The 13,360-nt window shown below is 38.7% G+C and overlaps 1 protein-coding gene across 1 annotated transcript in view; it reads right to left on the minus strand.

Moving 5' to 3' along the window:
• Window positions 1-13,360, minus strand: part of LOC122814129 (polycystin-1-like) — a 1,441,736-nt gene that overhangs the window by 1,236,503 nt on the left and 191,873 nt on the right. The window contains 1 exon segment of the mRNA XM_044086744.1: window positions 12,603-12,783. Within this exon segment, the coding sequence (XP_043942679.1) occupies window positions 12,603-12,783 (181 nt within the window).

Here is a 13,360-nt window from a genome sequence, read left to right on the forward strand (position 1 = left end):
TGTACTGGCTGCACTTACTAAAATCAAGAACATGGACTCAGTGGGACCTAATAAGATAACAGGATGCCTCCTGACCAGTCTAAAATGCGACTTATCAGGACCCCTGTATTCATTATTTAACTATAGTCTTAAACTATAGTCTTAGCCATGGCCTCAAGCTCAATGCCAAAAAGTGCATTGTCATCCCCTTTGGTAAAAACTCTGTACCCATGAACTACCACATAGGTGGCAGTCTACTTAATGCCAAATGTGTGGTAAGAGACCTTGGTATCCAGGTGGACAGTAGTCTCTCCTTTGATAATCACATTGCCACAGTAGAGGTCATGGTTCCCCTCTACTCGACACTCATTAGACCCATTATAGAGTACAATGCCCGTTTTGGAATGTACATCACAAAGCATCTGCAGCAGCTGGAAAGGCCACAGAAGTACCTCACAAAGAGGATTACTCACCTCAAACAGATGCCGCACTGACCGTCTCAAAAAACTCCAGCTTTACTCCGTAGCATATTGCCTACTCCGAGGTGATCTCTGCCTAACATATAAAGCTATGTTAAACCCAGAGCTGTTGGACATGCTACACCTAAAGAAATCCCAATCCCTCTGAGCTACATGCTCTAGGGACCTAAACCTTGTCACCACAATAAACAGGACATGCTGGATGGATAGATTCCTGTCCCATGGTTCCCCTCTACTCGACACTCATTAGACCCATTATAGAGTACAATGCCCGTTTTGGAATGTACATCACAAAGCATCTGCAGCAGCTGGAAAGGCCACAGAAGTACCTCACAAAGAGGATTACTCACCTCAAACAGATGCCGCACTGACCGTCTCAAAAAACTCCAGCTTTACTCCGTAGCATATTGCCTACTCCGAGGTGATCTCTGCCTAACATATAAAGCTATGTTAAACCCAGAGCTGTTGGACATGCTACACCTAAAGAAATCCCAATCCCTCTGAGCTACTTGCTCTAGGGACCTAAACCTTGTCACCACAATAAACAGGACATGCTGGATGGATAGATTCCTGTCCCAGAGACTTCCCATACTCTGGAACAAGCTACCCATCTATGTCAAGCAAAGTTCCTCATTAGCACTCTTCAAGAAAAATCATGATGAGTGCATGGGAAATAGGAAATACACCCCGGGGATCACTTCTGTGGCTCTGCCCGACAAGGACACAGGAAAATAACTTTCTTGGGTGGCATAAGCCAGGGAACCTTGTTGGCTAGGCTTACTTAGGCCCTTGGGCAGATAGCCTAGTACCTACCTATGAACCTATGAACCTATAAACAGACTTTGTGCCACATGAATGTAGGACTGCATTGGTCATCCCCTTCATAAAGGATGACCTTCAACAGAACCTGGAAACTACAGACCCATTAGACTGACTAGTCTTATTTGTAAAGCCATGGAAGGAATTATCACGGAAATCATCAAAATGACATAGGAGACCTCTAGACACTGAATCCATCTTAGTTTGACTTGTCAAAGGAAGTTCATGCTTACTGAATCTGGTGGGCTGTGCAGACCCCTACCTAGATCTGGCTAAGGCATTTGATACAATGCCTCACAAATGCATTGTCAACAAACTTACTGAACTAGGTATAAACCCCTTTATAACATGATGGATAGCTAGCTGGCTCACTCGTAGGACCCAGCAGGTTAGAATCGGTGAGGACACCTCCGCAAAGAGGACGGTCACCAGTGGAGTCTCCTGAAGCTCTGTACTAGGCCCACTGTACTTTGGCATTTACTTTTTGGATGTCAAAGCCAATGTGAAAGGATTTTAGCTAACCAAGTTTGCAGATGACTGCAAACTGGGAGCAGTCATTGAATCTCCCCAAGACAAGAACACCCTTCAGGAAGGTCTAATACAGACAAAAGCTTGGTGCCAAACCCATGGTTTAAAACTCAACACCAAGAAGTGTATTAAAGTACCTTTTGAGAAGTCTTCCTCCCCTATTATCAATAAAACAACCTTAAAAGTTGATTCACTAGTCAGGAATCTGGGAACTCATGTAGATAGAAACCTATCCTTTGATCAAAATTAATCCAAGTTAGTAAGAAAATACTTTATGTTGCTCAACCTGTAAGCAAGGGCATGGCATCTAGGTCCACAGAGGTCATCATACCACTGTACTTAGCCCTCATCAGAGCCATCATAGAGTATAATGCCCCCTTTGTTGTGTACCTGACCAGACACATGCAGCAACTGGAATGTCCACAAATGTTTCTTACAAAAAGAATACAGGGAGTAAACACAACGTCCTATGCAGATAGCCTGAAAGCGATTTTTACTTAGTATCGTACAGACTTCTGAGAGGTGATCTTTGTCTGACATACAAGATACCCTGTTTTGGTGAATCTTTTGCACATCCACATAACAAACAGCATCAGAACTACTAGATTAAAAGATCTAAATTTTGCTTTCAATATAAATAGGACAAGTTGGAGACAGACATATTTCTCAGAGAATTCCCATTCTCTGGAATAGGCTTCCCATCCATTGAAGCAGAGTTCCTCCCTATCTCTATTTTAGAGCACCTTGGACCTATGGATGAATAATCAGAAATTCACCCCTGGTCTGGCTCCAATATCTCTGACGGACAGAGGTAGTCAGGAAATCACCCCCTATAAATCAAATTGAAATCATATTTGTAGATCACAATTGGATTACGTGGCTAAGCTTTTAAGAGCCTTTAGTGATCATTAGCCTAGTATATACCTATGAACCTAAAAGTACATTCAATAAGAGAAGTTCAAAGATATTTTACCATGAAAATATATCATATAATATATTCAATTCACAGTAAAACTAGAGGTTTGAAATCAGATTTTGTTTAGAGTACTGACAAAAATAGAGAAAAAGTAACAGTGTATATGTAGCTCACCAAAATAAGGCATTGCCTGAAAGTTTGGAAGGCATCTGAGAATAAATGTGAAAAAGTAAGCCAGTTAAACTCAGCAGAGTATGGATAAGAAGGATATAGAAAGAATTGGTTTAAATCAAAATTAGTTTAAGATTAAAACAATCCCTCTGAGTGGTCAAAGGGTTTAGAATATTTTAAACATATGCTGATCCACATTAAGAGTCAGAACATGCAACTAATTAAAAAAAAAATAACTTAAACTAACAAATAAGTAAACAGAAAAGAAAGTTAAATGCACACTTGTGGGGTTCATGTGTGTGTGTGTGTCTGTGAATCTGGGTATGTTAGGTAGATGAAAAAGGAAGCCTATGAAGAAGCCACTGAAAGATGGAACAAATGTAATTCCATACTTCAAGTAAGTTAAGATATGGTAGGAGGAGTTAAGAAATGGTTAAATAAATGCTTCAGCTGCACTGGGGAGCATACAAGGACTTGTACAGATGCTGCCATGGTGGAAAAAGGAAAGAAGCTTGAGGAAGGTAGAGATCATGCAGAAACACTGAAAGATTTCTTCATCTTAGAATTTTCACAGGCAAGGAAGAAAAAGATACCGGCGTGGGAAGGTGACATCATTGCAGACATGCATAAAAAGGTAGCTAGGAAAATGGCATTTGCAGAGAAGGAAGCAAGCATATATCACAAAGTGAAGGCAACTAAAGACTCAAATAAACAGAGGCTCTTATGGCATACAGTGCAGTAACACTGCTTCCCAAAATGCTAAATGAAGGTAACAGCAGTGATGAAGGCACCACTAATTTTACTGTATGGCACAGAATGCAAACAATTAATTGAAGTATTGCTGCTCCAGTTTTTAGTAGCTGTACAGATAAACAGTTTGGGTATTGTAGACAGAATGGCACCCCATAATCTGTTTTAAATTTTGCACACATTGAATGCTCCTCCTTCATACCAAGGATTTGTGTACCCCCCCCCCCCACTTCTGCGGTTGTTTCCAGCTGCACTCCACTATAACCTTTCCAGACTTCCTAGGCATTATAATCTAGTGGAGTGTGAGTAGTAATAATCACAGAATGTGGAGGGAACACAAATCCTTACTATGAGTTCTTAAGTCAAAAACTAAGCAGAGACCTGACCAAAAAAAAAAAAAAAAATCAGAAAACTTAAGCACTATTATATATGTTGGCTACATCTGTTTTGGAATAAGACAATAAAGGACACTCCCAAAAACTGAAAAAACATGTTTTGCAGAATATGTTGAACTTTCCTGCATTGCCAATGTTGTATCAATGTAAGTAGTTATTATAATTTTTTCCTATTTATTATACCCAAAATGGTCTGAGAATGGGGATTGCCATGCTGCATGATATTGTTCTACAGTCAAGGCTTTCACTTCTGTGATGTCATTTTATAGGGACAGAGAGACAACCCTGTGTTGTGAAGATCATTTACTGTGGTTTTTTTATCTCCACTAGCTTATGGCAGTGCTTGTGACTGCCTACCTTTGACTATTATCAGCATCTCTTTTTAATTAGCTTCCTTCAATATTTATTAGCAGCCATCTCTGATACAGCATTTTAAATTACAGCCAGTGCTGCATTATGAGCCACGTGAAACTGGAACTGAAATTTACAACAGGCCAATTTATTTGCTGTGACAATAGCAAAGATTTTCAGACTAAATTAGGAGTAGAACCAGCAAGGCCTATTTCAGACATGCAAACCTAAGGCTGTAGTTCCTTTGGACCCCTTATTAATCTGGTCATGGGAAAATTTGAATATCAGGTTTGAAAAAGCAATTGAGTTTCTAACTATAACTCAATGTCCAAGTGTGAGAAATCTGCCTCCGGTGATTAATAGGAGTTAACTCGGGCTGAGCTGGCTTGTGTTGTGCTAACAGATCTACAACTCATTAACTTACATCAACCAAACACTGACTATAACACAAAAATAAAGCAACAAACACTACAAGAAGATAATATGCACTTTTACAGAAAAAGTAGTATTGAACAACTACAAAAATCAAACGACAGAAAATCCGAACAGTAAGATCAAGATATTTTTCATTGTTTTTGCTATTGTTATGGTTTGATTATGAACATTAAATCAATGCTAGGGAAATGATCAAAGGGACCATATGAGGTCCAGTCATATATACTTTTAAGTAGACACACTTAAAAGTTCTTGCCAAGCTTTATGAATACTTAACAGTACCAGCGTCACAGCGTCACGCATGATAACCCTGGTATAAATGTGTGTCTACCCATCCAATACATTTGTGATAAGAAAAAAAATAATGATGATGAGGTGATGCCTTGGTGGAGTATTCTTGCTATTTGCATCTGAAAACTAAACTTTAAATGCTTGCTTTTGTTCAGACCAAGAACTAGAGCTCCAGGCTAAAAGGTGATGTTGATAATCAGTGACTGATAAGGCCCATGTAAATGCCCATATTGAAGAGATTTTTTATTGGATCTGCAGTTAGAATGAATGACCTAACATGGCAATAACTTCATTTTTAATTAAAAAGCAAACAGCATTTGCATTGTCTCAGACTAATAGCAACCTTTGATTTGAGTATTATTATTAGCAGAGGTGTGTAGTATTCTAACATGCATACCTATGAGTCATTGCTGACTATGCCATTGTGTGTCCTCAGTGCAGGGATGTTTTATCACACTGAGTTTCATCACCATGTAATGTACTTGCATGCTGGCTGTAGTGTTTTTTCTTTTTTTGGTTGGGGGTCCCTTTCCATTACTGTAGAGTGACCATGGAGTTGGCAAATGTAATTTTGGGGTTATGGGGAGCTTGTCCCGGGGGTGCAGAAGGGCTTGTTTTCCCTGAAAAAAAAAGTTTTTGTTTCTGTTTCAAAATTATACTTTTGCTAAAGAGTGATCCCAAAAAAGATATTGTTGAAGGTTCATAGGTAAACTATTCCAACAAACTTGTTTATTATTATTATTATTATTTCCAGTTTGATTACCGGGGAAGTCCATGGTCCCAGAGAGCCCATTTTCAGTGGAGGCCCAGGGAGAAAATCTCCATGAAACAGGTTACCGTAAAGATAGCAGTCCAATAAAAATAAAAGTACAAGTACAAATACATATAAAATAATACAAAGCATGAGCAATATTGTCCATAGTCGAAAAATATTGTGCAGATACATTTTAACAAATTTACACAGTTAAAATCAAAAGCTATTTACACTATTTACAGAGAGATTGTATGGGAATTAGCTATAGAAGGTTATAGCCAGCTGTAAGGTTCTTAGGAACTCAGAAGGATACCCTTCCAGGGGCTTTTGTTAAAGAGTTCTAGGTAGGGAGAATGCAGTTCCATTTCCATTTGGAGGAGAGGTAGGTGTAAACCTGAGTTTTGAAGTTGTTTGTGTTTGACATTGTCCTTAGTGTGGAAGGGAGATAGTTCCATTTCTTACCTAAGGAGAAGGTGAGGAGAAGTTGCCCAGCAGGATGTTTAGGTTTGTGGACAGTAATTAAGTTTTGGTGTTCAGATCTGAGAGTTCTATATGAGGTCTATGGGGGAAGGATGTTAGAGCGGGGCATTTGGTTGGATTAAATATTAGTTTATGTGCTGTAGTGAGCTGGAGGAAGTCCAGGTAATTTGTGAATTCTAACCAGTTGAGGGATTGGAGGGTAACACAGTGATGAGTGGAATGTTTGGCTTTGGTGTCAAATTTAGAAATTTTGTTATAACAGCTTTCAAGTTTGGAAATGATGGAAGAGGATAGGTTAGTTAGTAGCGGGGCACCGTACAGAAAGGAGGGAAGGAGGTAAGAGGAGGCCAGATTATGCCTGGTAGAAGTAGAGAGGAAGTGTTTTTTCCTGTATAGCTTATCTAGTTTTTGGTGGGTTTTCTTTATATTTTGCTGAATATTGATGTCAAACTTGAGGTGTTCGTCTATAGTTACACCAAGTAGTTTGGCAAAGGGAATAACTTAGATCAGAGAATTGCTTTGGCTAAGGACTTGGAAGGAATTTTTATCAAAAGAGAAAGATTTTGAGGGTGTGAATAGTAATATTTTAGATTTGTTAGCATTGAGAGAAAGATGATTTTGGTGCATCCAGAAATCAGTAGTTCAGAAGGCAGTCTGAGTTTTAGATGGGAGTTCAGAGAGGTTAGAGGCAGAGCAGACAACTGTAGAGTCATCTGCATATTGGATGACTTTGGCATTAGGAATAGCAGAGTGAAAGTTATTGATAAAGATAAGATATTAAATAGCATTGGTCTGAGGCTGGACCCCTGTGGTACTCCAGTAGGGGTGAGTAAGAAGGGTGAGGTGCCTTTTTTCCATTTCACAGCCTGGGATCTATCTGACAGATAGCTTGAGAACCAGGAAAGAGTGTTTTGGGAGTGATTTAGGTTTGAGAGGTGACTTAGAAGGTGCTTATGGGAAACAGTATTGAATGTTTTAGAGAGATCTAGGTGCACTGTGGATACTAAGTTCCCAGAATCTCGGGCTTGATTGACAGTTTCTAAGAATGAGAGTAGAGTTGTTATGGTGCTATGTCCTGTTCATAAGCCATGTTGGGTAGGGGTACAAAGTTGTTTTTTTTTAATCAGAAAAGGCATAAGTTGGAGGTGGATGCATTTTTCTAGGATTTTGGAGATTGGAGAGAGAAGAGCTATAGGGCGGAAGTTTGAAATGTTAGTGTTTTTCCCTCCCTTCTGGAGGGAAAGAATAAAGGCAGAATGCCAGAGTTTAGGGACATAAGATTCCTTTATGGATCCATTAATTAGGATACTAATTGGGAGAGCTATACCATTGGCAGCAGACCTGAGAAAGGAAGAGGGGATGTTGTCAGGTGCATTGGAGCAGGGTTTAAGTTTGGATAGAAGTCTTTTTACGTAGTTAGTGGAGACAGGTTTAAGCTCAAACATAGGGGGGAAATTATTTGCTAACCTAGATGAGGTGAAATGTAGGAGAGATGGGTTGTTGTTGGGAAAAGTTTTTGTTAGGTCGGATGCTGACTCTATAAAGAAAGAGTTGAATAGTGAGGCTAATTCAAGGTCATATTTGCTTGGGTCTGGATAGGGGTTATTTTTGAGCCTGGGTTGAGGAGTGAGTTTATGGAGTTCCAAAAAAGCCTAGGATTTTGGGGATGGGTGGACTGGAGCTTAGTGTAGTAGGATTTTTTGCCTTTAAAGATTTGTTTTTTTTGCAAAGTTACAGAGCTGTGTATATTGGAGAAGGGTTTTGGGAAGTTTATTCTTTTGGTAAAGCTTCCAGGATTTGTCTCTTTGATGCATAATTTGCTTTGTTTCTTTGGTTAGCCAAGGGGCAGTTATAGTTTTTATTCAGTTTTCCTTGGTAGAGCTAGGGAATTTAGAGCATCTAGGAAAGTAGAATTAAAGTGGTCTATGGCTTTATCGAGATGAAGGGTTTTTAGAATGTTCCAATTCATTTGTTTGATTTAGTTAGAGAAGGTTTGGGGGTCAAATTTACTAAGGTTGCTGGTCTGAATATATTGATGTTGGTGTGGATGGGAAGTGGTTACATGGTAAATGAAAGTTGAGTCAGGGATGGTGCCAGAGTTGGTAATTTTATTTGGATGGGTGGCTAAGATCCAGTCAAGAATCGATCCTGGGGGATTTGTTTTACTGGGTCTGGTGATGGAGTGGGTTACTTGAGTAAAGTTAAAGAGGTTAATGGATAGGGAGGGTATGGGGCTGTTGATTTTATTCCAGTCAATGCTTACATCACCTAGTATGTAACTTTCAAGGTTAATTTCAGCTGAGGCCCATTGGAGTATGTCTTCAAGGGTTGAGATGTTATTTCTGGGTGGGATATAAAGGGCGATGATACAGAGGCTTTTCTGATTATTCATTTTTAATAGACCAGCTGTTAGTTCTGCATTGGCAAATTTAGGATTGGGGTTTAGTAGGGGAATTAAGGTAAGTAGATTGGAATAGATTAATGCAACACCTCTGCCTTTTTTCTTTGGGTGGTCACATCTAAGAGTGTGAAATCTAGAGGGTAGGATTTCAGAGTCAGAGATGTGGGGTTTGAGCCAAGTTTCAGAGATGGCTACAATGTCAGGTTGGTTATGACTTAGTCATACTTGAAACCAATGTGCTTTGTTGCTGAAACTCTAGGGATTGAATGTGAAAAATTGAAGAGTATTGTAGGGGGATGAAAGGTTAGAGGAAGGGAGTAATTGTTATTTAAGGGTTAGGTCCGGGGTTGGGGTGAATGTCTCCAGCTAAGACAAGGTTATTGAAGGAAGTTATTTTAGTGTGTTTTGGTTTGGATTTAGGGTATTCTGGATGGTCTAATATTTATTTAAGAGTAAGTGTTTGAGCAGTTGTGGAAATTATTTTAGGATTAAAACAGTGCATGGGTTGAGCTGAAACAGAGAGGAGGAGATGGACAAGAAATGATTAATTGTGTGAGGAAGGAGATGGTTTTGTGTGGGAGCATGGTAAGGAGTAGAGAGTGGAAGCTGATTGGAGGTATAGAAGCTGGCATGGTATAAAGTTGTTAGGAGTAGTAGGAGGGAGATGGGGGTTCAGAGTGTTAGGAACTGCAAGGAAAACATGGTTAGAAAAACATAGTTTAATATGGGAGGATTTGTAGTTGGAGAGAAGAGCTGTGGGGTGAGAGGGGGTAGTGAAAGGGTGATGTATTTAATTACTGTGGGTGAAACGAGAAGGGGTAAAGAGGGGAAGGCTTTGATTGGATGGTGAAAGGAGGAGGGGTAAAGAGGTGAAGACTTTGACTGGATGGTTGTCTTGAATGGGTGGGAAGTGGTTGAAATAAAAGTAGGAGTAGTGGGGGTGGGTGGTAGTTGGGGGCAGGGTAGGGAAGCAGAGTAAGCCCACAGGTCGAATGGAGCTGGTAGTGACAAGGAGAAGGAAGAAAGCCAGCAAAAGGTTATCAGTGAAGCTGAGAACTAGCTCAGAGGTAAGAAGGCAATGGCATAAGGCACTGTGTGTGTAACATTAGAAGGGTGCAGAGGGTTGACAGGGGATAGGAGCTGAAAACAGGGCAGTAGCAGTTTAGTAGAATATAGTAAGTATTAATAGAGCTAAAACAGGGCAGTGGTAAATTAATAGAACAGTTACAGTTCTTATGGCTTGTATTATAAGATAGGTAGTGATTGAACAATGCCAACTGGTGGCCTAAAGTACAATGGTAATCTATGAGCACTCAGAGGAGGGGAAAAGAGCCTAGGAGAGTAAAGGGAGATAAAAGCCATGGTAGACTGCTAGCGAATGCATGCAGGGTTAATATACAACAATGGTAGGGGGTCTATATTAAGTGATCGAATGCTTAGGTAAGTGAACACCTAAATATCGACCACATAATATTGAACCCCACAACAGCAAATGCCACCAGAAAATGGAACTGTCGGCCATCAAAAAAAAAGTTTACAGCCAAAATAAGTGGGAGGCTTCGTCCCCCCACACCCCCCAACATGGGGGGCTATGCCCCCCACACAACCCTAACTTAATATACCAACTCTGAGATCACTCTACAGTGGAGAAAATGGCTAAACACAGTGAACAGCCAAGGGAAATCTTTCCCTGGGTTAATTTGGCCATTTGCTGTTTTTGGCCTTCGACGTTATGTGGTCAGTGTCTAGGCGTTCACTCACCTAAGCATTTCACCACATAATATAGACCCAGTGGTAGGTGTAGGATATATTTTTATTTTACAATAGGGTACATACACATTTAAAGTTAGTTCTTGGTGAGGCAGAGTGGTTACAGAAGCACTGCAATGATCCCTTTAGGAAGAACATTACAAAAACAGCAATAAGAATCACAAGCAAAAACAATACCAGGTAGTACTTACATGTGAGGACACTACTGGGGATCCTATGAAGCAAGTCAGAAAAGCTAAGTCAAAAGATGGTACCTTTCTGCATCAGGTTTTTTGATACATCTGTAATTAAGCAGGAGTGGGAGGGGAGCTGTGCAGTTTTAAGGTGGAGGAGGGTGGTAGACACAAAGTAATACAAAGTTGTGAGTCACACAAACTGGACTAGGCCAGCTGCTAAAAAGAAAACAGGAAAACCAAGCTAAGTCATTTCCTGGCCAGTGTAGTGCAGTATCTTCCTAATAACTATAAATCTTATGCTACTTATTTTATATGCCTAAGTTTAATTTACTTATGCAAACTTGTCTCAGTAATATAATGATTTAAGAGAAACAGCCATTTGTAATTTTTTGACTGCTTCTTTGTGTATAGTGACATTTTCACTGTTTCTTAGCAGACCCCCTTGAGTGGTCTCACTGTCTACATGGTGTCCTGATAAAATTGTTTGCAAAAGATATTCATTATGGGTTGCTATCATACTACATTAAAAATGAGGCTATAGAAACAACAGAATGATAATCATAACAGCAATACAGATTTTTGCAAAAGATAGGCAAGTTTCTTTTTGGTGAATGTAGTGCAAAAACAGTAGGTGATTTGTCGACAGTATAGTTACATATAATACTATGCAAACACTTGTACTAAATGTATAGAGAGAGAAAGGCTATAATATCGAGAATTGTGGTGGCAAATGACGTTAGAAGCTTATAACCCACCCGGATTAAATGAATATACTAGTATAGTACCTATCTTGAAACTAAGAGCAGCTAAATTATAATTGATTTTACCCACGTTTTTATTTATTTAAACTTGTTTTCATAGTACTTTAACCCTATCCAAACTTTTTAAAGAGGTTCCTTTTTAATGGTGGGTCTTGTCAAAGGAGGTAGACACAAGAACCTAAATTAGAAATAAGGAAGGTTTTAGAATAACTGACCACTTACAGCTATACCTTAGGGAACTGTTGAGCCTTGGATGTATTTAATGGTTGTAATAAATGAAATGGCCACTAGATGGCACTGGATATCTGTTTTTCACAATGATTTATTCTAATAGATTTATATAAAATCTTTTAAAAAGTTTTTTTTAAAATTGTGATAATATTTTAAGATATTTAAAAGTGCAATATATTAAATGGTATTTTAATTATGTTATTGGGATATGTTAATAGAATGAATAGGAAATATAAAATATGAATCTAAAGACATTTTTTTGAAATGGTTTTAAAGAAAATATTTAATTAAATACACTAATTGAATAATGATTTTATTGAGCCTTATAAAAGGGAATGGTTGGGGGTAATGTGATCATCTGATGAAGTCCAGTATTGTGACGAAAACGTATTTTGTGAACAACGTTAATGTGGAGTGGATTGTCTGTACTTGGCTTTAACCTGGTGGTTCGAGAGTTTTAATAAATAAATTCCTGGTTCTTGCACAAGATTTGCTTTCTGGTTCTTCCTTTTGTTGGTTCAAATGTATAGGGAGAGAGACAGAGAGAGGCAGACAGACAGAGAGATGGAGATTCAGTATTCCAGTTGTTCTATTTGAACAACTGACATCCACGTAATTTGCCATGTTTAGGGTTAGTAGGAAGACAATGCAGCAGCAACAGAAGGAGTTTTTAAAACTTGGAATTTTAATAGCTATAATTCAGCCTTGAAATGAAACTATTTTATTTTCACAAAAATGTTTTAAATGAGAATTGGTGATTTCACTAGCAAGTCAGACAAGAGTAGGCTCCTGTGAATAGAATTTATACACCATACAATATATACAGAATACTCATAAGTCAGCAAAGAAAATACAAATCACTGAAGTACAAAACATGTATCAAATGATGAAGGAAAACCATGCAATTGTACTCACATGGAGAAAACTCCATAGATAAAATTCTGAACATCTTGGTTTTTCACCCTTGCCAGATCTGCTCCTGATGTCTGACGGCATATTCGTCTGGCATTTTGCCATGACTCATGAACTGGGTTTAACCAATAGCAGTTCAGATTTGATAAATGAATATGACCCCCTCGGGGGCATGATGATTCATCTGCAAGAAACAAAGGAATGTTAATAACTGAGTGGTGAAATCTCTCAGAAGTTGCAATTTTGGCTTTGATATCAAATGCCAAAGACAGACTTTATTTTCCATGCATGCAATCTCTGATGCAAGTGTAACTTCACAATCACAGACTACAAGTGCCACCAGAATTCTCGCCATCACAGACTATTAATCAGCACTCTTGAATAAACAATCTGCATGACTTTTGAATGGGGGGAGGTGGTTCATAATGTTGTGAGCCACACAAAATAAGGAAAAAAATATGATGTAATCAGATCTTTTGTTCAAGACTCTGAGAGGTATGAAATACAAGCTTTTCATCAAAAGGGAAGAAAAAAAGCTTTTATTTAAATTCTGTTGAAATATTTTAAAATGCACTAATTGTGACCTTTGAGATGATATTTTTTATTTTTATCCATGTTTTACCAAAAAAAGTTATCTGTTTACTTTTCTTTTTAGTTTGCTCTGCTGCCTTAGTATTGTAGCTTTATTTGCAATTGTGTGTGAAGACTATGTATTACTGCAAAATTTTAGCATTGTTTATACATTCTACTGCACTTCTCTT

This window comes from Protopterus annectens, chromosome 10.part0, assembly GCF_019279795.1.
Source record: "Protopterus annectens isolate FY-2018-M chromosome 10.part0, PAN1.0, whole genome shotgun sequence".
NCBI lineage: Eukaryota > Metazoa > Chordata > Ceratodontiformes > Protopteridae > Protopterus > Protopterus annectens.